General features: G+C 45.5%; 2 protein-coding genes across 2 annotated transcripts in view; one reads left to right on the top strand and one right to left on the bottom strand.

Annotated features, from left to right (window-relative positions):
- Positions 1 to 8,628, bottom strand: part of RHCE (Rh blood group CcEe antigens) — a 32,638-nt gene extending 24,010 nt beyond the window's left edge. Inside the window, exons 1-2 of the mRNA XM_032495519.1 lie at positions 8,481 to 8,628; positions 180 to 366 (exon numbers count right to left, since the gene is read on the bottom strand). Of these exons, the coding sequence (XP_032351410.1) occupies positions 180 to 366; positions 8,481 to 8,628 (335 nt within the window). The remainder of the gene's footprint in view (positions 1 to 179; positions 367 to 8,480) is intronic.
- Positions 8,629 to 17,757: 9,129 nt separating this feature from the next.
- Positions 17,758 to 22,143, top strand: part of MACO1 (macoilin 1) — a 52,200-nt gene continuing 47,814 nt past the window's right edge. The window contains exon 1 of the mRNA XM_032495516.1: positions 17,758 to 17,980. Coding sequence (XP_032351407.1) covers positions 17,901 to 17,980 — 80 coding nt within the window. The 5' untranslated portion in view covers positions 17,758 to 17,900. The remainder of the gene's footprint in view (positions 17,981 to 22,143) is intronic.

Here is a 22,143-nt window from a genome sequence, read left to right on the forward strand (position 1 = left end):
AATGGTTAAACTAATAATTTTAGACCAACAATGAGTAATTTGTTAGTATAAATAAGTCCTGAATACTGCATGGTGTTGATGCTGGAAAGAGAAGGGGACATCCCAGCTCTTCTAGAACCTACCCTCTTGGGCCCCACACCCCCAAGGACCCAAAAGCGAGCCTGCAGCCATCCAGTTACCTGGACAGATTGATGACAATTTTCTTAAGGGAGAGTTGCTTCAGGAAGCCATCCAGTAGGACTGTGAACTGCACCCCGAGGGCCAGCAAGAAGAGATTGAAGGCTACACTGCTCCAGCAGTGTCTCCGCAAAGATGTGTTGAGGAAGCCCAAGCCAAGGGCCGCCATGAGGATCACATCCTGGATGACTGCTCAGGGAAGAGACGTTGAGGAGGAGGGAGAGGCAGATAAGGTGGAAGGTTGTGTGAAATTAGTGTTTTACAGAACGGCAGCTGGGAGGGACATTAAGGATTATTTAACAGTGCTTGGCCAAGTTACTTCTCCTCTTTGAGCCTCAGTTTTCTCATCTGAATAATGAGGATAACATATACACCATGCAGGGAAGGGTTAACTGAGCTCATGCTGATTAATACTAATGCTAATACTGCATTCAGTAAATGTAGCAATTATTGTTATTAAACATAATGACATGAACACGTGCTGAGCATCAGGACCATTCCCCGGCACATAGTTAACACTCAGGAAAGGTAATTACTCCGGCTATTGAGAATCAGGTTCAACCTCCCGATCATGCACATGAGAAAATAAGGCCACAGAAGCTGGTGACTTGGCTCAGGTCACACAGAAAAGAGGGGGCAGAAGCAGGCCCAGAGTGCATAGGCAAGAACCAAATTATCTTGGCAGAAAACAGCTCTCCCACTTTGGCCACTACTGAGAGGGACGTAGGGGGCCGGCTGAGAGCACCAGGGCATCTGGGTGACCTTCACCTCTCCCAGCCTCAGACCCTGTGCAGAGGCTGCTGGGGCAGGTGAGCACAAGGGACTTACCTATTGTTCGGGAGGGGACCAGCAAAAGGAACAGGGTGGATGCTTTGAACTAATTCCAGGTTTGAAAAACGGGTAACGGTTTAGGCTCTGGAACCAGATAAGCTTGGGGTCATATCTGGGCTCTGGCACTTTCCGGCTGTGTGGCTTCATCTCTCTAGTCATTTAATGTCTCTGAACTTTTATAACAGCCTACATTTATTAAGTGTTTACCAAGTGCCAACACTGTTTTAACCATTTTGCATAAACTCTCTCATTTAGTTCTCACAACCACCCTTCAATTTGGGCGCTGTTATTATGACCATTTTACAGATAGGAAAACCAAGGCACAAAAGGATGAAGTAACTTGCTCTTGCTGGCAGAGCTGAGATCTAAACCTAAACCGCCTGCTCTGAAGCCTGTGCCTTGACCTATCTGTTCTCTTGGTGTTCTCATCCATTCAATGGGGAATATAATCATACCTCCCTCGTCAGGTTGCAAGAATCAAATAGTATAATGCACATAATTTCTCAAAATAGTAAAGACTATTTTATTAACAAACATCAACTATTTTCACATGTGTATAGATGCCTGGAGAGAGAGCTTGAAAGAATTTTTCCCCCTAGGGAGATTATGTCTGGGTTGAGGAGAGTTTTACTTTTTTTTTTTTTTCCATTTCAGTGTTAAAATTTTCTACAACCAGCATGTAGACAGTAAATTATTTTCTTTTAAAGGAAAAAGGCATGGGCTTTGAGGTCAGACAGTTCAGTTTGACCGCAGCTCTATTGTTCCCTATTCGGTTAACAATATAAATTGCCAACATTTGACTGTTTTGACCTATAAAAATGGCAATTTATGTGTTTCACCCTCTTAGTTGTGCAGATTTACAGGTTGCTTACTTTCCCCATCAGCTAAATAGGGACAATTATCCTCCTGCCTCAGAGGGTGCTGGGAGATCCAAAGGAAGTCATGTCTTTTGTTCAAGAGCCGGGTACAGTGCCTGGCACGTACGTGATCATCACCATCATCACCCTCACAGTGATAATGACTCACCTGGTCTCCACTGGTCTCCAGCCTTGGCTCTGATAACAAGGAGGAAGCTTTCACTTCCAGAATTCTCCAAAGCCTCTTCAATTTATATTTAAATTCACTTTCATTGAAAAGTACGCATCCCTAGGGTCTTGCACGTAGTATGTGGGTGAATGTTGATGATCCCATATCAGCCTGACAACACCGGGATGTAGGAGACCTGGGCACCTCCATGTGATCTGGGGACTTGGGCAGTGGGTAAGAAGTGGGGGTTCGGGAAGATTCAAATTCTTGCACTTTCTTCTCTGACATGAGGGAAGGAGAGGTATCGGCAATGATTCTGTCTTGCATCCTCTTAGGAATTGGGGTGGAATGTGGGTGGGCAGGGCACATTTTGTATAGGGCAATCCTCTTGGGATTGCTCAGATTCCTTCAAAAGCCAAGCAGGAAACTATGTGTATGAAGGGTACAATGCTAGGGTCCGGACTTCAAATTGAAGTTTCCATGAGTAGAACACACTTCCATTTTCCTCTCATTTTATAGAAGGGGACCAGAGAGAGTCTGTAACTTCCTCAAGGCCACACAGCATGTCAGCAGCAGAACCAAGCTCTGAATTCCCGGTACAGTGCCCTTCCACCAGGCTGGGCTGTTTCTTTCTCTAGTTTGCCCTCACCTCACTAAGGGACCTTGGGCAAGTCCCTTGCCCTCTTTGGGCCTCAGTTTCCCTATCTGTAACACGCAGGAGTCAGACTGGATACTCTCTAAGGACCTCACCGCTCTGGCGTATTCCTAGGCAGGGGTCAGTGAGTGGGGACAGGTGGAGCTCTAAAGATTAGAAAGTCAGAGGCTCTTGGTTGGGGGGCTTTATCAGGCACAGCTGCAATGCCTGCTGCCAGGTCTAGGAGCTCAGGACCTTCCTCCCAAGGCCCCACCCTATCCCTGAGGGAGGGGTTGTGCTTCAGCCAGGGGGATGAAATTACGGTGTTAGTTTCTGGGAGCTGTTGACAGAGCCCATTCACCCTTCACCCCAGACTGGTCAGTAAATCTCGTATGATTTCAAGGCCTCTCTTCCCTCACCCCCTGCATCCTCCTACATCCCACAACGTGGACCCCAACTTCTATCCCAATTGAGGGCCTCTCCACTGATGTCAGCCTCCACCTCTCAGAGCCTGCGCCACGCCCCACATGAGCTGCTGGTCTGATATGCTAATGGACTCAAGGTGTCCAGGGGTGACAAGGAATGGATCGCTGCAGGGGGGCCCCAATGACTGGGCCCCAGTGGGGAGTTTTACAGTCTGAAACAGGCCTTCGAAGTTTATTAAAGTCCCATGACTTAGAGAAAATCTAACTTGGGAGTCCTGCAGGGCAATAATTACTATCATTGTAACAGCGGGCACATATACGATGCCCTCCACATACCAGGCACTGTTCCAAGTGCCTGACAGCCTTAACCTACAACAACCTCAGGCAGGAGGTACGGTTTATTATTCCCACTTTACAGATGGGGAAACAATGGCACAGAGAGGTGCTGTAACTAGCTCAGGTCACACAGCTAGCAAACTGTGGTGGAAGATCTGAATCCTGACTCTGCGTTTAACCACTATGCCATCCCGCCTCATCATACAGCATATCCAGGGTCATGTGAAGAGTGTGGGCCCGAGTCAGGTTGTCAGAGTCAGAGCCTGTCTCTACCTCTGTGTCCCTACTTCCTCATCTGTAAAATGGTCTGAAACAGAGGCACCTGCTCAGCGGACTGCTGTGAGCACTGAGTTCGCTGGCTCCTACAAATCGCTTAGCCTGGTGCTGGGTGCTAGTAACTAAGTGTTAGTAACTATTATCCCATGCCTGCCACTTAGCTGTGTGACTTTGGGCAGGACTGTTCCCTCTCCTTCGACCTGGCTGCCCCTGAGAGTCTAGTTCTCTCTTCCCACCCACACTTGCCCCTGCCCTATGGCCTGCAGACACTTCAGCATCATCAGCTCTGAGGCCAGGCCCTGGTTTGGTCCCTCAGGCCCTGGGCTCAACCTCCACACTGTGCTGTCCACCACTGGATAGGAGGACCTCTGCAGCCCTGGTCTGGGACCATCCATGGAGTCCCATGCTGCCTTCCCTTCCCCCACTGCCTTAACTCCCACCCTACCCTCACCCCTGCAGCAGTCTGGGAAGAGAAAAAGAGATTGCCCAATCAAAGGGCAGCCAAGGCTAAAATGTGGAAGGTGCCAGGATTTGGGCATATTTACATGTCACTGGCAAAGCCTCTGTGGTCTCTTAGTAGCTGTCCTTCCTGCTTCTAAGGAGTGCAGAGGGGAACTGGGTGGTAGCCACAGTGCAGGGCCTAGGATCATCCCCCAATTTGGCAGCTTTCAAGCAGGCTCTGTGTGATAGACTGGCATAGTAATGGCCCCCAGTGAATCATGCCTTCCAGTATAGACCCCGCCCACCCGAGTTTGATCTTGTGATTGGCTAATTGGCTGTGGCTAATGGAGCATTAGCAAACACGATACAAGCAGAGGCTTGAAAAGCACCTGGGCACTGGGGCTTGCCCTGTCTTACTGTGGTAACTCCTCAGCTGCCCTGTGAAAAGCCTGGGCTAGTCTGCTGGAGCCATGTGGGCTAGCTGCCAGCCAGCACCAACTGCCAAACATGTGAAGGCAGTCATCTGAAGCCATATAGCCCCAGTCAAACCTCCAGGCTGGAGATGCATGGTAAGCCTAGGTGAAACCAACAGAAGAACTGCATCGCAGAGTATGGCTGAAATTGCTGAACCACAGAATCATGGTCGGGAGCAAATTAGATGATTGCTATTTTAAGCCAGTAAGGTTGGGGGCAGTTTGTTATGCAACAGTAGATAATAGACACACTGACTTCCCCTAAGTACCTCACAGGCACCTCAACCCCAAGCCCAGGATGAATATATCACTGTATCTGCTCCTCCCCTTGCACTTCTCATCTCAGGAATGGGCACCTCCATCTGCCAAATCGTATGTCTGAAGCCATCCTTGACTCCTCCCTCGTTTTCACCAAGTACAGCTGATTTTACCTCCGAAATATCTCTTGAATCTGACTCTTTGCTTCTTCCCTCAGAAGGTGCTCCAGACAATCTACGGGGGCTGCCAGAAGCAGAGACTGCACTTTAAGTTCTATTCATTTTTACTTAAAAAATAAGAAATTAAAGTTTATTAACAATAAAAGCTAGTGTCCTTTATCAGTCTTCGTATGTGTTCATTCTTTCAATCCTTTCAACAATTTAATGAAATAAGTACTATCATCATGTGACAGAGGTTGAAATGGAGGCAGAGAGAGGTTGAGGGATTTGCCCAAGGTCTCACAGATAAGAGGCAGAGGCAAGATTTGAATCAGTCTAGCTCCAGTAGTCCCCAAACTTCTGTGTGCACTACAGTCTCTTAGACGACTTGGTAAAACACAGACTGCTGGGCCCCACCCCTTGAGTTTCGGAGCAGTAGGCATGGATGGGGCCTGGGAACTTGCATTTCTAACAAGCTCCCAAGGGATGCTGAGGTGGCTGATCTGGGGACCACATTTTAAGAACCTCTGATATAGGTTCTTCTACCTCTAAAGGCACTTGGTGAAGTTTGCAACTCTGCAAGAGTTTAATGTTCAGATGAACCCAGAAGCCTCTTCTCATTTGCTCAGGATGTCAGACAGCTTAGTCTCCTAGCTTTAGAAGATGTCCTTAGGGAACATTTGGCCACCAAGAAGGGAGTGACACGTGTTTCTCCATATTCATCATGTTGCAACTAATGACAGGGTTTTGTTTTGTTTTGTTTTAAAATTCATCTCTTTATTATGGAAAGTTTTAAGCATACACAAAAAAAGAGTGAGTAGCACAGTGAGCCTCTTGTCCCCCTTCCCAGCTTTGATGACTGTCACACGGGGTCAACCTTGCTTTTATTATCCTCCTCTACTTGTTTTCTTCCTTCCTTTCCTTCTTTTTTTCTGGCATGAAGCAGACCCCAGACACCATGCCATTTCTGTATGCTTCTCTAACAGGGCCTTTAAAAACACCCACCAGGCTCCTATCACACCTAACAAAACCAACATCAATTCGTGTATCTGCTAGAATATTCACATTTTATTCAGATTTCCAGATTATCTCAAAAATGCCTTTTTTTAGAATTGACTGGTTTAAACAACTTATTAGCGTTTACATGGACTGGATTAGATTAAGTGGATTGACAGAACATGACTTAGTTTTAACTCAACTGACCTTCACAAAACAGACTGATGGCTTAAATGAGTCCTGCCAAAAAACACAGACTGAAGGCAAAAGAATACTGGCAGTCAAGCACACGGAAACAAAAGGGCAGAGTGATACTTCTCTTGGGCAGACTCTTCGACAGTCACATTCAAAGTTTTAAAAAAGTCAGTCTAATCATATCTAACAAGAAATCAAGCAAGATAATTTGAAATTATCCAGAAGACTCTAAAGAAAAGGATTTACATCCATTATCATTACTGGTAACAGTGGACTTTGCCTTAAGAGTGACTGACACCATTATGACCAGTAATTTCAAAATATTATATGTTTTATTTTGATCACTTTCACATTTTCTAATTTGTGTATATGTATTATAATGTACAAAATATATTAATGTAGCAGTACTTAAGTCTAACATTGCCTGTTTGATAAAATGGTGTTCACAATCAGAAAAGTATGAAGCCCTCTGGTCCATTCTACACCACAGCCTCTGCACTGGCCTCCCATTTCGAGTCATCCCCCATGCCAGCCCTAGGATGGCTTTCTCCATAACCCAAATGTGAACTGATCACCCCCTTTTCCCTAGTAGATCAAAAGAATGAAGGGCAAACTTCTTGCTCAACACAATGGGTCCACCATGCCCTGCCTCCCTCTTTCTTCTCCAAAAACACTGCAGTGTTGAACCCTAGCCTGGTCCAGTCCAGTGAGTGCACACACAGTGGTTCCTGCTGTGTGCTCCACTCTCCACTTTCACACAGTTATTCCTACCGAGGCTCCAAGACCTGGCTGGCCAGTCACTCTCTCTGCCTGGGTTGTGGGCCCTCCTCTGTGCTTGCATATGAAGCGAGCATCTCAGGACACTTTACATCTATGTGTAAGTAGCACAGCCTAGGAGTAAAGAACATGGACCCTGGATCCATACTACAAAGTTGGAATATTGGCTCCTATGCCTACTGGTCATATGACAAGTGATTCAACTTCACTGTAAAGCAGGGCCATGAAACATCGTTGTTACATGGCGTGCAGATTGAAACCAGGCTACCCAAGTTTAACCCTGCTGTGCTATTGCCAGCTGAGAGACCTTGGGCAAATCACTCAGTGCTTTCTAGCTTCCTCATATGAAAAATGGAGATCATAACAGAACCTATCTCGCAGGGTTGCTGTGAGGGTTCCATGTAAAGCATTTAGAATAGTGCTTGGTGCATAGTAAGTGCTCAAGAAGTATCAGCTCTAATTGGCGTGTGTCTGGATTCCTCACGGTTTATAATACAGGGTTAAATGAATGAATGAATGAATGAATGCATTGAATTACATTGTGCTAGATTAAAAAGAATTAAATTGAAAGGAATTAAAATTGTGCCCAGGCCTTGCTTGTTTGGCACTGAGGGCACTCTCTGGGCTCGCCCACTAAGTAGTGCAGGGACTTCCCTCCCGAAGCCATCTCTTTACCCTATTTCCACTGCTGAGGGCCCAGGGTGCCTTCCCTTTGCTTCTGGTTAACTATTCAGTTAACATCACTTAGAAACAAGCAAGCACTCACAGGCTCAATCTTCAGCTTTGTCTCAAGGATGTCACTCAAGGAGGCCCTTCTATTATCATAAACAACATATGGGCCCACTGATATACTAGAAAACTCACCTCAACTTTTTTTAAAAAGCAAAAACCACACCATTGTGGACACCTGTCTTGTTTACAGTTGTTCTCATCACAGTCTATGAATATTTTTAGCTGCATATAAAATAACAAGCATCCTACATTCCCCTTCAGCTATAGCTTATGGCTCTGGATTTGCAGACAAAATGCAGACTTCCCAGCCCCTAAGTGAGAAGAAAGCTTCCAACAGGAGGGTGGTACCAAAATGAGAAAAAGGGACCCCATAAAGGGAAACAAAAAATCTCAAACCCAATAACAGGCAATTCCTTGCTGTGAAGGGAGGGGGAGGGTGAGGAAGAAGAAGAGAAGCAGAGAATTGTGAAGACCATTTGAGGGAATTCTGGGAACACAGAAGAGGAGTTCCCTCACTCTGCTTGACAAATCAAGGAGGGCTTCACGGAAGAGGTGATCTCCACCCTGGTCCTAAAGCAGAGACTACATTGATGACTGGGTCTTTGCACAACCAATGGAAGATGAGGGAACCCCTTTCCTTGGAGACTTCATGGAAAGGAACACCTAGGCCCCTGGAGGACTACAGACCTTCTCTTCCCTACCGCAGCTATTTGCCTCTGCAACCACCTCCCCTCTGGACACTCACCTCGAAAGGTCCCCAGGAGATCCTTTTGATCCTTTGAAGAAGTGTCATAGGAGGTGAAAAGTAAGAAGATGAGAATGAGAGCCACCTCTAGCAATAAAGCCCACAGGGGCAGGCAGCCCCACAGAGACTGTTGGTACTTGGAGCCCATCCTGTGTCCGTCTCTGTGCAGTGGTTCCACCAGCATCAGGCCTTACTCCTCTGCCCCCACATCCACTTGCAGGAGTGATAGGGGAGACACCCACCAAAGGTCTTATCTTGGGCTGCAAGGCTGGCTCTGCTGGCTCGTTGTGGAGTTAACGCGGGAGCAGAGGAGCTATGACAGGGAGTGGGGAGACATGCATTTATTCTAACACTAATTGATTCATTTAGTCATTAATATATTTATTCATTCAAGCAGCTGCTGCATTCCTCCTCTGGGTCAGGCACTGTGCTCAGTTGAAAAGAGAGCATTCATTCACTTGACACCCAAACATAAGAATCCTCTTTTACCCATTACTTCCATTTACCCTCACCATATCCTTGGAAGAGAGGCAGAGAATAGATCAACTTTCCTATTTTACAAATGGGGAAATTGAGGCTCAGATGGGGCTTTGGATTGGCAAAATTTCTCTTTAAAACCTTACCACATGTCAGAGAAGGCACCCAGTGGGCTCTTTAAAAGGATGTGTTGACTGTTGGTGGGAATGTAAATTGATGCAGCCATTGTGGAGGACAGTATGGAGGGTCCTTGAAAAACTAAAAATAGTCTTACTATATGATCCAGCAATCTCACTCCTGGGCATATATCTGGAGGAAAATATAATTCAAAAAGACACATGTACCCCAATGTTCACAACAGCACTACTTACTATAGCCAAGACATGGAAGCAACATAAATGTCCATCAACAAACGACTGGATAAAGAAGATGTGTATATATATAAAATGGAATACTATTCAGTCATAAAAAAGAATAAAATAATACGATTTGCAGCAACATGGATGGACCTGGAGATTGTCATTCTAAGTGAAGTAAGTCAGAAAGAGAAAGAAAAATACCATATGATATCACTTATGTGTGGAATCTAAAAAAAGGACACAAATAAACTTATCCACAAAACAGAAACAAACCCATAGACTTAGAGAACAAACTTATGGTTACCGGAGGGGAAGTGGGTGGGAAGGGATAAATTAGGAATTTGAAATTTATACCTCTTGGAGAGTGATGGAAATGTTAGTTATCTTGGTTGTGGTGGTGGTTTCATTGGTGTACACATCTACCAAAATTCATCAAATTGTACATCTGAAATATGTGTAGTTTACTATACAGGAATCATACCATAACAAAGATGTTAAGGAAAAAAAGAATGTGTTTAATGAGTGAAAGCAAAGAAAAATACTAAGCCCTGGGGAGGACATAGACAGGACCCACAGATAACTAACTCCTCAGAGCTACACAGTTGAAATTATTTCTATCAGAATCTGTATTTAAATCTACCTGTTTCTAAATCTCTTAAGGGCAGATGAGGGAAAAGACAGGAGGCTTGGGTTCAGCTCTAGTAAAACTCTGGCAGGAGTCCTGATCCAGCCCAAGGCTGAAGTGGGCCCTCCCCTTACTCCTTCTGGTCACTTCCTCACAGAGCAACCCAGGACTCTCCCTGGGACATGAGCACTCCAATGCATTTAAGGAAGGCCACTGGCCTCAGCACCCCCATCCCACAATGGAGGACAGTCCATTTGAATGGGACTTAGGGCACCTGGCCTCAAGTTCTGACCCTGCAGCTAACTTCTTTGACCACATCCATGTGCCTAGCAGAAAGTGTGATATATAATAAGCATCAGGAAAGGGTGGGAGGAGGGGGAAGGAAGAAATGGAGGAATCGAAGTTTTTTTTACTTTCTACACTGGCCCCAGCCACTGGCCACCGAGTATAGACTGAATTTATGGGGGCCCAGAAAGTCAAACTAGGATAGGAGTTGCGGGGAGGCAGATTTTGGCCCAGCAAGAGTGGATACTTTCTTGGCCATTCATGAGGTAGTGAGCACCCTGTCACTAGGGGAATGTAAGCAGAAGTTGATGGTTACTTGTCAGAGATGTCTTACAAGTGAATCATATGTGGGTCATGGGAGATTTTAATCACCTGGTAGAATCTTGTCATTTTGTTTTTAGATGAAGAAACTTAAGACTCAGAAGGTCATAACCAAGGTCATACAGTCATTGGTATCAGTCACTTCTTGCTCAGTACAGCTTTACTTACAGAAGAGAAAAGTTGACAATAGCCTAAATGCCCAGTAGTAGGGGACTGGTTAAGCAAACTACAGGACACACAACTTGCCACCAATATGATGGTTCTGAACATGGGGACAAATCCAGAGAAAAATGCTTTTAAGATATATCAAAAGTGTCAGAGAGGATATATTACTTGGTGAAAAAAGAAGTTATGGAACAGTGTGTACAGTATGTTCCCACTTTTGTGAAATAATAATAACAATACAATATGTTAAGGCATGCATAGGAAAAGAAAATGGGCTGCAAACCACTAACTGGTTACTTTTGCTTTAGGTGTTGTTAGGAGCTAACATTTACTTAGCACTTAGCATTGCTCGGCACTGTCCTAGGCCCTTTACAGGTATGAACTCAGCTAAGGAGTCTGTGAAGTGGGTACTGTTGGCCGTATATTACAAATGAGGAACAAACCTGAGACACAGGAAGTTTAGGTGACTTGCCCAAGCTTACGGGGCTAGTAAGTAGTAAGAGCTGGGATTTAAACCCAGGCAGTCTGACTTATGCATCTGGGTGTTTAACCACTTAACTTTAGCTCAGATAACTTCTAAGTCTTCTTCTACCTCCAAAAGTCTAGGAATGTAGGATTCCAAGCCCTCTGCTACCTCAGCAGTAAATAAGGGAGAAAGTGCCAGGATCTCTTGAGGTTGGAGATCAGAAGTCTCTATTTCCCTTATGGTCAGCCCTGGTCCTGATTTCTGGCCTTCTTTTGGCCATCAGCATTTGGTATGAACTGGGTTTCATTAAGGGGGGAACTCCTCTGTGAGTAGGATGAATGAATGTGACTCCTGCTGGCCTGGGTCCTGTACCAGCAGCTTGTAAATCAGGCAGCCGGACCCACCTGCCCAAGGGCACCAAATGTCAGGCAGATGGACACTGAAGACTTCCAGTCACTGCTAGCCCCTGGGCTTGAAGCTCCCAGACGGTTGTGTTTAGCAGCTGGAAAACTCAGTGGTGGCATCCTAAACCCCTGTGTGTCCTGATCCTGCCCCAAAGAGGGACAGACTGCTTGACAAGAGGGCCAAGCTCCTCACTGAACAGAAAAGCTTTCTTTCATAAAAGGCAGTACCCACTGCAGTGGGCCTCTCCCAAAAGACTGGTCAAGAGGGAAGTTTTCTCTCTTCCCTTCTGACTCTTGCAAAAGGCCCCTGTTTTCGGACTACAGGTCCAGATAGTCTGACTCCAAATCTTCAAGGCAGAACCTCTGATACTAAGCAGCACAGGTGATCTAGGGCAGAAGTGTTGTAAGACAAATCAAACGTTAATTGCAGACTCTGAACAACAGAGGTGAATGGCTTTTCAGTGAACATGTCTTTCAACTTTTTGGGTATATGTTTGAAATTTTTCATAATAAAACGTTGGGGAAAAAAGCGTTGTGTGTACCTGCCACTTCCAATGCCTAAAACATTCCTCCCCCCAGGCATCTGCATGCTCCCACCCTCACCAACTCAGACCCAAGCAACGTGAAACCAGGAATGTTTGACTGTTGTATCTTCAGCACCCAGGGCTTAGTCCATAGTAGGATCTCAGTAAATATTTGTTGACTGATTGACAGCAGCCATTTCTGGAATGCCAAGCGTTGGGCCAAGCATTTTGCACACATTATTTCATTTACTCTTCTCCTCAAGCCTGTGAGTACAGGCATCATCACTCCCATCGTACAGATGAAAAAACTGCTGCTCAGAGAGTTGATGTGAGTGCCCAAAGCCACACAGCTAATAAACAGCAGAATTAGGGCCCAATCTACATCCATCTGATGCCATAGCTTGCGCCGTTAACTACTCTGCAATTCTACCTTCCATGTACTAAACCACTCACAGTCTCAATTTTCTTATGAGTCAAATAAGATGAGCTGCTTTGTTTTTCTCAGAGAGTTATTATAACAATGAGAATATGTATGTGTGCTTGGCAACGTGTGTTTTGGAAATGAAGGTGGCCAGGTGGTGCCATGACTGTGGCATTCTGGTTTGAGTAGCCAGACTTCCTCCAGGTGTTATGAATCAAGTCAGAGAGATGGCAGCTTCCCTATGTAATCATGCATTTTCTGTAAAAACAGGACTCTATGAGAATATTCACCACACCCTCCTCACCTGAGTCAAGTATGATAAAGCTCAGTCATGGGCACTAACCAAGGAGTTGGGAAGGCCCTCCATCCTCTCTCTGGACGCTTGTTTGCACCAAGGGTGTGATCCTGCTCTTGGCATGCCCAGTTAAAGTGTGGCTAAGTCAATTATTTATTCATTTAACAAACATGAGCTTTGGAGTCAGGCAAACTGGGTTCAAATTCTAGCTCTGCAAATTATTAGCTGTGTGACCTTGAGTAAAATGATCAATATCTCTGAGTCTGTCTCCTTATCTGTAAAGTGGAGAAAATCAATTTTAATCTCATAGGGTGGTTGTGAAGATTAAATAAGGTAGTGCACATGAAGTGTCAGATGTGTAGAAAACACTCCGTAAATGTTAGCAATTATTATTGCACAAGCTTGGCACATTTACTGTAGAAAACTTTGAAAATGCAGAGATGCGTAAAGCTTGCATAAAGCACCCATGATTTCAACATCTCCAAAAACCAGCTCTACTTCTTTGTGCATATATCCTTTCAGGGTTTTTTTCTATTCATGTGAATCTATGCCTTGATTTTTCCTGTAAAAAAGGGATTATATAGCACATTCTCGGTAACTTCCTCTTTTTATGAACCATGTATCCTAAGCAGGTTCCAAGCCAGGAAAAATCTTTCTACAGTACTATTTCATGGTGGCTAAGAGCCCAGGCTCTGACACCAAACTGCCTGGGTTTGAATCTTAGTTCTATCACTTACTGTGTGACCTTAGGCAAATGACTTAACTTCTCTGTGTCATAGTTTTCTCATCTGTAATATGGCACCAATAATAACAGCTTCCTCATAGGGTTGTTGTGAGGATTAGATCAAAATGCACATGGTACTTAGAGAAGTACTTGTACAGAGTAAGGGCTATTCGTAATCATTCTCCAGCTACACTGACCTCCATGGTAAGGATGTGTGATCATTTGTTCGACCAGCTCTCTTTGTGGGATATCTGGGTTATTTCTAAACTCTTTCTGTTCTAAACACTACTATGAACATCCTCCATTAATAGGGTTCTCTGGTGGATACAGATACATGTATAGAGGTGGCTGTCCAACATCTGGATTTTTCCATGACTCCTGTGGGACAGGAACAAAGCTCAAGGCAGCTGGGCCAGCCCAGTCTGGTAGGCCCGAGGGGATAGAAGTAGCTAAAAGAGGTGGGCATGCAATTTCCTCATTTGTGAAACAGGGTGTAACAATCTCTCCCCAGGCTATTATGAGCTCAGTTGAAGCTCATGTACCAATCCCAACCCCTTGGCCATCAGAAGGTCCCATGAGAAGAGGAGGAACAGCCCTGAATTCCTGTCTGGCCCTTGGTCTTTTGATGAGAGCAATGATTTCTCTTCTCTTTCTGTAACATGGCCACTGCTGATCTCCTCTGGTTCCTGATATGGTGATGGGGGTATGGAGGTAGGAATCTCTGTGTCAGGCAGGATGCCTGCCTCATCTCAGCCCAGTTCTGTGCCCTTAGGATCTGAAAGGGTCCTTTCAGGTCTCAGAAGGGAAAGGCTGGAACGTGGCTAGAGACCAAGGGCCTTGGGCTAGGATGAGCCAGGAAAATAGAGTCCAGCTGAGGCAAGAGGAGTGAGAGAGAAGGTAACGGAGAAGGACAGACTTACTAGTCCTGTCCCTGGGCTCTTGGCGAGGAGGCCTTTCCCATCATCCCACTCCAGTCAATCACCCCATCAACAACCCTAACCATCAAGAGCCATTTACAGGCACCGAAGCACGTGCCCACAGCATCAAGGCTTGATATTGCACAGCTTGTGACTTAAGCCAAATTCCTTTACCGTACCAATTGCATGGGTTCCCACTGTGACCAGCTTTGGATGCCATAATAAAGAGAATGGCTTTTCTCTTGCAGGCACTTAGTTTTCTCATCTGTAAAATGGAGCTAATGTGTTCTGCTTCTAAACATAGGGCTTGAAGTGTCTACAGGGGAGATCCTGGCACTGGTTCACAAATGACTCAACTAAGGACACTGGTGAGTTGACATCAGAATTGGATCTGGAACCCAGACTTCCAGATTGTTTCTTCTTGGGCCATCACCCTGAGATTCTCTCTGCCCTTTCTCTACACACACACAGCCCTATGCCCAAAAGAAACTCCTGGCCAGTCCACACTTCTGCCACAGAAGTATGGAATGCCTTGTCAGGAACCTATTTGATGGCAGGTTAGATAGTGAGCTCCAGAAAGCTGCCATGTGTCCCCAGCACCTCCCTCATCTTTTCTCTGGTTATTCACCTATCTATTCCACAGTGTGCCATGGCACTGTCCTAGACAACAGGGACAAGCAGGGAGTGGAAAAGACCTCAGATATGGCCCCTAATCTCACAGGGATGACTGTATTAGTCTCTGGACCAGGTTATCTGGAAACTTGCAGTCATGGAGAGGAGGGCTATTCAGGTCTGGGGGCCCCTATTCAGTCTGGAGCCATGACCTCACCATGTACCTAGGCCTTCAAGCCTCCAGTCATATTTATTTAGGTCCCGCCTGTATCCTTCCCCATGAACCAACCTGCCTTGGCAAATGAAGTCTTATTCTGTCACTCCCCGCAGAGCATTCTGTTCAGATGCTTTCACAATGATGGGCAGCCTTGGTGAAACTTTGAGCTCAGAGTTTGTTATCCTTGGCTGCCCAGTGACACTTTATCAACATGCTGCAGTAGAGGTGAAGGATGAAAAACAAGTATACTGTTAACAGAAGTTACTTGCTACTACCTACTGCATGCCTGGCCCTGAGAGTTTGTTAACTGGTAAGCCTGCAAACAAACCTGAGTGGTAACAGAGGCTCTGAGGCTTTCCCAGGCTAGTAAGTGGCCAAGCTGGAATTTCAATCCTGGTCTGAAAAAAGCAGGTACTCTTGCCATTTTTCTAAACTGCATCTCTACAGGGTATGGATCCTATCCCCAAGAAGCTTTTCATCTGGGTGGATGAACAAGCCTCAGCCAAGAAACTGCAAATTAGAAATAGTACTGAAGGAGATGCTCTGTGTGGGATCAAAGGCACGAAGCAGGGAAGATAAGGTTGTACTAGTGGGTTTGAGGACAGTGAGTAGAAATGGCTTGCTTGCCTGAGGAGGCCTGGAAATGAGGGGTGGGTTCCCACTGTGACCAGCTTTGGATGCCAAAATAAAGAGAATGGCTTTTCTCTTGCAGGCACTGGGTGATCTCTGAAGATTTGGCAATATAAAGTAACAGAGGAGCAGTTGAGGATGATGCATTTGGTATAAATTATTACAAGCTCCTTCTTGGGGTGGGTTTTTATTTAAGGGGGTGATCACAGGGCAGAGAGAGGTCCACACATCCCAGGACACAAAATGGCATCTGCTTCCTATAAGTTTTTTAAATGTGCTGTTAAGACCATCTAAGGGTCCTACTGCTGGTTAAGTTGCTACAGCCACTTGATAGATTTTGCAACCATCAGAAATATTTAGGAAGGGTGAATTATAACATGCAAAAATGCTTATCTTAGATAAAGAACAGGATACAAAATTGAATATCTAATGTGATCACTATTCTGCTTAATAATAATAATTGTAATAGTAATAATAACATCACCCACGGGGGAAACTGGAAAGGGAAGAAAATACAGAATGCTAACCAGTAGTTGTGTTAAGGTGATGAGATCCATGGGTGTTTTTCCCCTCCAGCTACTTTTCTACATTTCCCGTTTTCTTTAAGACATGCATTCTTCTTTTTAACATGTGTTCTTCTTTGTCTTTCCCTTAAAAGAAAATCTTTGCTATCTTTTCTAATTGTAATTTTGGCATACCTACGTTCCAGGGGACTAACGAGGAGTAAATGAACAAACAGATGCAGAGCACCAAGGACGCTCTAGGCGCAAAATTGACGCTCTAGGAATGTTAGGTGAGAAGGGTCAGTGCCTGGCATCCTCGCATCCCCAGCCCCCTACTCGGTAGCTGATACGCTCCCGACGGCGACGCTCGTCGGGCCCAGCGGGCGCGGTGGCCGCGGAGCCCGCTGCCCAGCCCGCCCTGCGGACGTGGAGCCCTGGCCACATCTCCCCACACACCCGCGGCAGCCTTGCGCGACGTCGCGCGTACCCACGGCCCTGCCCCCAGTGACGAACCCGGGGGCGGGGCTACAGCGGCCCTGCCCCGCACCTCATCTGATTGGCCGCCGTGCTGTCACCACGTCGCGGGAAACTGGCAGTGTGTGTGCGTGTGCGTGTGTGTGTCTGTGTGTGTGTGTGTGTGTGTGTGTGCGCGCGAGGTTTGCTTTGTCATTCGTACCCCCGTCGCTCGCTAACGTGGCCGGCTTGACCGAGAGCTCCAGGATCTGCAGAAAAGGCCCCCGGCGCTGTCCACGGCGCCTCCCGGTTGGGGAGGATGCTGCGAGCCCCTTACATAATGGTGCGACTGACTGGAGCACAGGTCAGCGCAGAAACAGCACATGCCGCAAACCCAGGCCTCCCGATTTCATAGGGTGCTAGTGATTGCCTACAATGAAAATAGCACAGTAAGGTCTAATGTGGATATAACACAATGAAACGCAATTCAATAATAATGAAATTTACCTTCGCAACAAGGCATAATATAGGATGTTATATTTATAGGGCCTATTTATAAGCCTCTATTTTAATCTTTTCTGATAGGCCCAGACGCGGGCCCACAAGCCGTAATGATTGGCGCACTCTTCTGTCCTTCAAAGGGGCGGGCTCTAAAGTCCGTTTTGCATCAGCGGGCCCTGGGATTGGCCGGCAGCGGCGTAGCGGCTCATTCGATTGGCCGCGAAGGCCGTCCGTCGGGGCTGAGAAGGTGGGGCAGGCGGCTGGCTGGTGCTGGGGCGGGCGGGCCCCGGAATTGTCATTTCTTTGTTTCCGAAGGCGGAGGAAGCTCTGAGTCCCCCCTCCCTGTCCCACCCCCCTTCCCCCGGGTGCTGGCTTCATGTCTGTGTGACCGGCCCCAGGGGTAGAGTCCAGGCCCTACGCGGGGAGGACCAGCGGCGGCGGCGGCGGCGGCGGCGGCGGCGGCTGAGGTGAGAGACGGAGGCGGCGGCGGCGGCGCGGGCACCCGGCCCCCCAGCGGGAGGATGAAGCGGCGGAACGCCGACTGCAGTAAGCTCCGCCGCCCCCTAAAGCGGAACCGGATCACCGAGGGCATCTACGGCAGGTAAGCGGCGGCGCCCCCGCCTGCGCCGGCGCGGGCCCCGCGGCCCGGGGCTGGCTCCGGAGGGGCCGGGCCCCGTTATGTAACCCCGACTAGGCCGCACGCCCGCGCCGGGGGCTCCCCGGAGGAGCGCTGCCCGGGGTGCCCGGGCCAGCCCTCTGGGGTCCGCCTCGGGGGCTTGGGGCGTGGCGAGGGCCGCCGGCCCGGCTGGCAGGGCGCGGCGGGCACGGGCTGAGGTAGCTGCCGTGCCGCCGTTGGGAGCGCCCGGGCCCCGCCGGGGGGAGGGGCGGCGACCCCCTCCCCGCCCGCGCCGCGGGGCTCCCAGGGCCCGGCGGGCCTCGGTTGGCACCGCAGCCCTGCTCTGGCCCGGGAGTCGCCGGCCTGAGCCAGCAGGCGCGTGGACTATATGCACTGGTGAGGGGAAGGCTGACAAAGTTGGGAGCGGACAGTGGCCCCGCGGGCCCCTGGCAAACTGGGCAAGTGGCCACATTGCTCCTCTTTCGCCTTTTACTTCTCTTATGGGATCGCAAACTTGGCAACAGGGGCCGAAGCCGATACCCCCAAATTATGCCCTGTGGCCCCGCTCCAGATTCAGAAGTGATGAACACTTTCTCAGGAACACTGTTTTGACGATTCCAAGCAGATAGTTTTCTTTGAACCCTTTAAAAGGGATTTTCTCCAAACTCGTCGTTTTTAAAAAACCCCTAAAAGCGAAGCAGTGTCCCTTTAAATAGAAATTGAATTCAGTTCTCTGAGGGGTAGAGGGACAACAGGTTCACGGGGCAATTTAGTGAGAATCCCAGCTTCCCTAAGCAGAATTGTGTACAGCTGTTTTTTTTTTTGGTACTCAGAATGTTATTTCTAAATGGTACTTGCCTTGATGAAGAAATGATTTCAGTGAAGAAGTAATTTAGTTTACAACGGAGAATTCTCAGGACGTGGATATAGGCTTAATTGAATCTTAGTGGTGGTTTACAGTTTATCTCATCTAGCTATGGGACTTAGAGAAATATGTGAGGTAGCTGATGACACCCAAGTTGTCTTAGCATAACTGTGCACCTGAAACATGCCACTGTTTACACATATGGAATGATTGTTTTTCACAAGCAGCTGACTGATGTAAACATTGGGTGTTTTCTTTATTCAAAGTGTTAATAAGTCAGTGAAAGTGAAAAGTTCTTGGATATATCCTTATGTAATGAGCCGTAGATCATAGGAATATTTCGATTCATTCAGCAGATACTGACACTATGTGCCAGGCCCTGTTCCGGCTAACAGTAGTGAGTAAAATAGGCCAAAATCCATGCTGAATCTATCAAACCTGACCATTTAAACTAAAACTGTAAAAGCAAAAACCATTTTTCCTACAAATTTAATGGGTGGAGGAAAGGTCTCTTCAAGTTACATACACTATAATTCTTGAGTAAAGGAACGGTTTTTCCCCTGGCTATTGCAAAGGATTTGAACAATTTAATGTTAATAGTGACACAGAGTAGAAAAAACATGTTAAACAGAGTTGGTAAACCAAGGAAATCAAGACATTTGAATGGCTACTATTTATAGTAACATATGATAATGTACCTCCATTTATAATTAGAAGATTGAGAACCTCATATTGTTGACATGTTTCCTGTTGTATTTCAGTTTCTCTTGTATTTGAACAAATATCCCCAGTTTAGTACCTAACCCATAGTAACCACTCAATCAGTGTGAAGCAATGTGAAGAAGTGTATTGTCTAATGAAGATCCATTATTTTACTGATGAACTTTTGGAATTTGCATTTTCTTACCCTAAATGTTAATAGTAAATACCGATTACAAGTTTTTCAGAGTTTCACCTGTAAAATTTTTAAAACCAGAAGTGCTTTAGCTCTCAAATCTGTTTACTCTGCTCTATTTGACATTCTTTGCCTTAAATATTAATAAAAGACCTACATGTATTTCTACCTATCTTTCCTCTTGGAACACCATATATCAAATGAGTGTTTCAATTTCTTTATCTGTTTCTTAGTTCATATTATGGAATATTGGTCTGAAGAATAAGATCATAGTTTTGGTTTTTTTCCACTTTTGTTTTTAAAAAGAGACTTAGAAAATTTCCAGTTATTTCTAAAACAGAATGAGTGGGCTAATTATGAGTTATGGTATCTGAGGATTTGTGAGTATCAAATTTCTGTTGATCTTTAAATTTAAGTCTATACTAAATTGTTTTTCACATCTTGTATTGCCCATTTTGTTTCTCAACATCTGGCCAATTTTAGTCTCGTTAAATAGAGAGCTTTGTTTTTTTCCTGAGGCGCTGTTGATGATTTTGATAACTACTGTCTACTGTTTCACAGCATAACCTTTCATGGACTTAATTTTTTCATGTTCTCAATCTGCACAACTTTCTGAGCTTGGGCATAGCAAGAAGCAGCTGTGGTGAAGAGAGCACGCGACTGTGAGTGTCAGGAGACCCAAGTTCCAACTCAGAATCCCAGCTTTCCCATCTCTGACAGGCAGGGTATCCACAGCTTTGAGCCCCAGTTCTCTCATCTGTCATATGACTTTTGAGGACTAAAAGGAGCTAATTTAGTTTGTGAAACTCTAAATTCTAGAGTACTATACAAATATTATTTACCACGTCGTTATCTCAGTTTACCATGTTTGGTTTATTCTTTAAGCAGTCGGGAAAGACCATAAGATTTGGTACAACTATAAACAAGCTGAACAGTCAAAACAAGGGGTCAGTTGCTGCTTGGTATTGCGGAAGAAATCCTGTTGCTGAGATGCCTTTTTTTTTTTTTTTCTTTTTGAGATGCTTTTAATCACAGGCTCCAATCCAGCAACTGTGACGGAGGTGATCATCAAATGATATCATTATTGTTGGTATAATTGATGTGATAGAAGGCTGTTTCAGGGGCAAGGTAGATGGAAAATGGATTTCAACGTTATATTAAAATTATCTACATTTATATATATATCCATCATTTGAAAAATGAAACATATAGAAATATGTTATTCCAGTCAAGTTAATAATAAAAAATAAAAGAAAGGAAATAGGAATGGTGATAATTTTCTTTTATATTATTAATAGCTAAAATTCAATGTCATTTTCAAAAAATCTAAGCCAGCACAGAGCTTGACACAGACTAGCAATTCAGTGCCCAATAAATGTTGAGTGAGTGAATTAATAAATAGATCAATGTAATCCATTCTACTCATTTAAGAACCTGCATTGTTCAGGGAATTATGGAGAATATAGGGTAAGATGGCTTCTTGTCTTCAAGGAGTTTACAGTCTAGGAGGCCATAATACATTTTCTCTTAAATTTATGCAGTGGTTTTAAGGTTTCAGAGAACTTTGAGTTCTGCTTAAGTAAAAATATTTTTGTTGAATTAAATTTTAGCTTGCTGCTTTAGTGGTTCACCTGATGCATTGACAGGTTTATCTTGCCCTGTGCTATTTTATGATGAAGTAGACAGTTGCCACAAAGTGAGGGAATACGTATTTTCTAACTCAAATGAAATGGATGTGAAAGTACTTTGGAAATTATGAAAAAAGTTATTAATAAGAGAAAGTAAAATGAATAATGACTCAACTGTAACATTTCAGAGGTCTTTGGATTTTAGGGCAGTGATTCTCTCCCTGTGTCTGCCTTCACACATACACCAGACACTCCCAACAGTAGTATCTAATTACTGCATGCAGTGATTCTCCTGGTGAGGTTGGGTTGGAGTTCTTTTATAGTCTTTTGAAGCCTTAAGGGGATTCCATGCGGTTTATCGACCTTTTACCTTGCCATGCTCCCCACTGCCCTCCACTGCCAAGAATTACTTTATAATAGAAAGATGAGGAGACAAGGTGTGGTGAGTAGGAGACAGAGGCAGAAAAAAGTTTCTGCAGTTAAAATTGTTGCTTACCGAAGTAAGTATAATAAGAATGTTAAGTAAGGCACTTGTTTTAAGCTTAAGGAAAATATTTCATATCTTTGTTACTGGAGGTTGAAGGAAGTACCCCTTCACTTGTGGATTTATAAATACTTACTGTCATGGTGTGCTGGGTTCTGCTTGTAGCATGTTGCCTGAAACTTAAACTGTAGTATTGTGCCTGACTCTTACATTTTTACAGCTTAATGCCTTAGAACTAGGACTGAGGACTCAGAATTTCCCTGGTATATCTGGTAT

Source organism: Camelus ferus, chromosome 13 (assembly GCF_009834535.1).
Source record: "Camelus ferus isolate YT-003-E chromosome 13, BCGSAC_Cfer_1.0, whole genome shotgun sequence".
Classification (NCBI taxonomy): Eukaryota; Metazoa; Chordata; class Mammalia; order Artiodactyla; family Camelidae; genus Camelus; species Camelus ferus.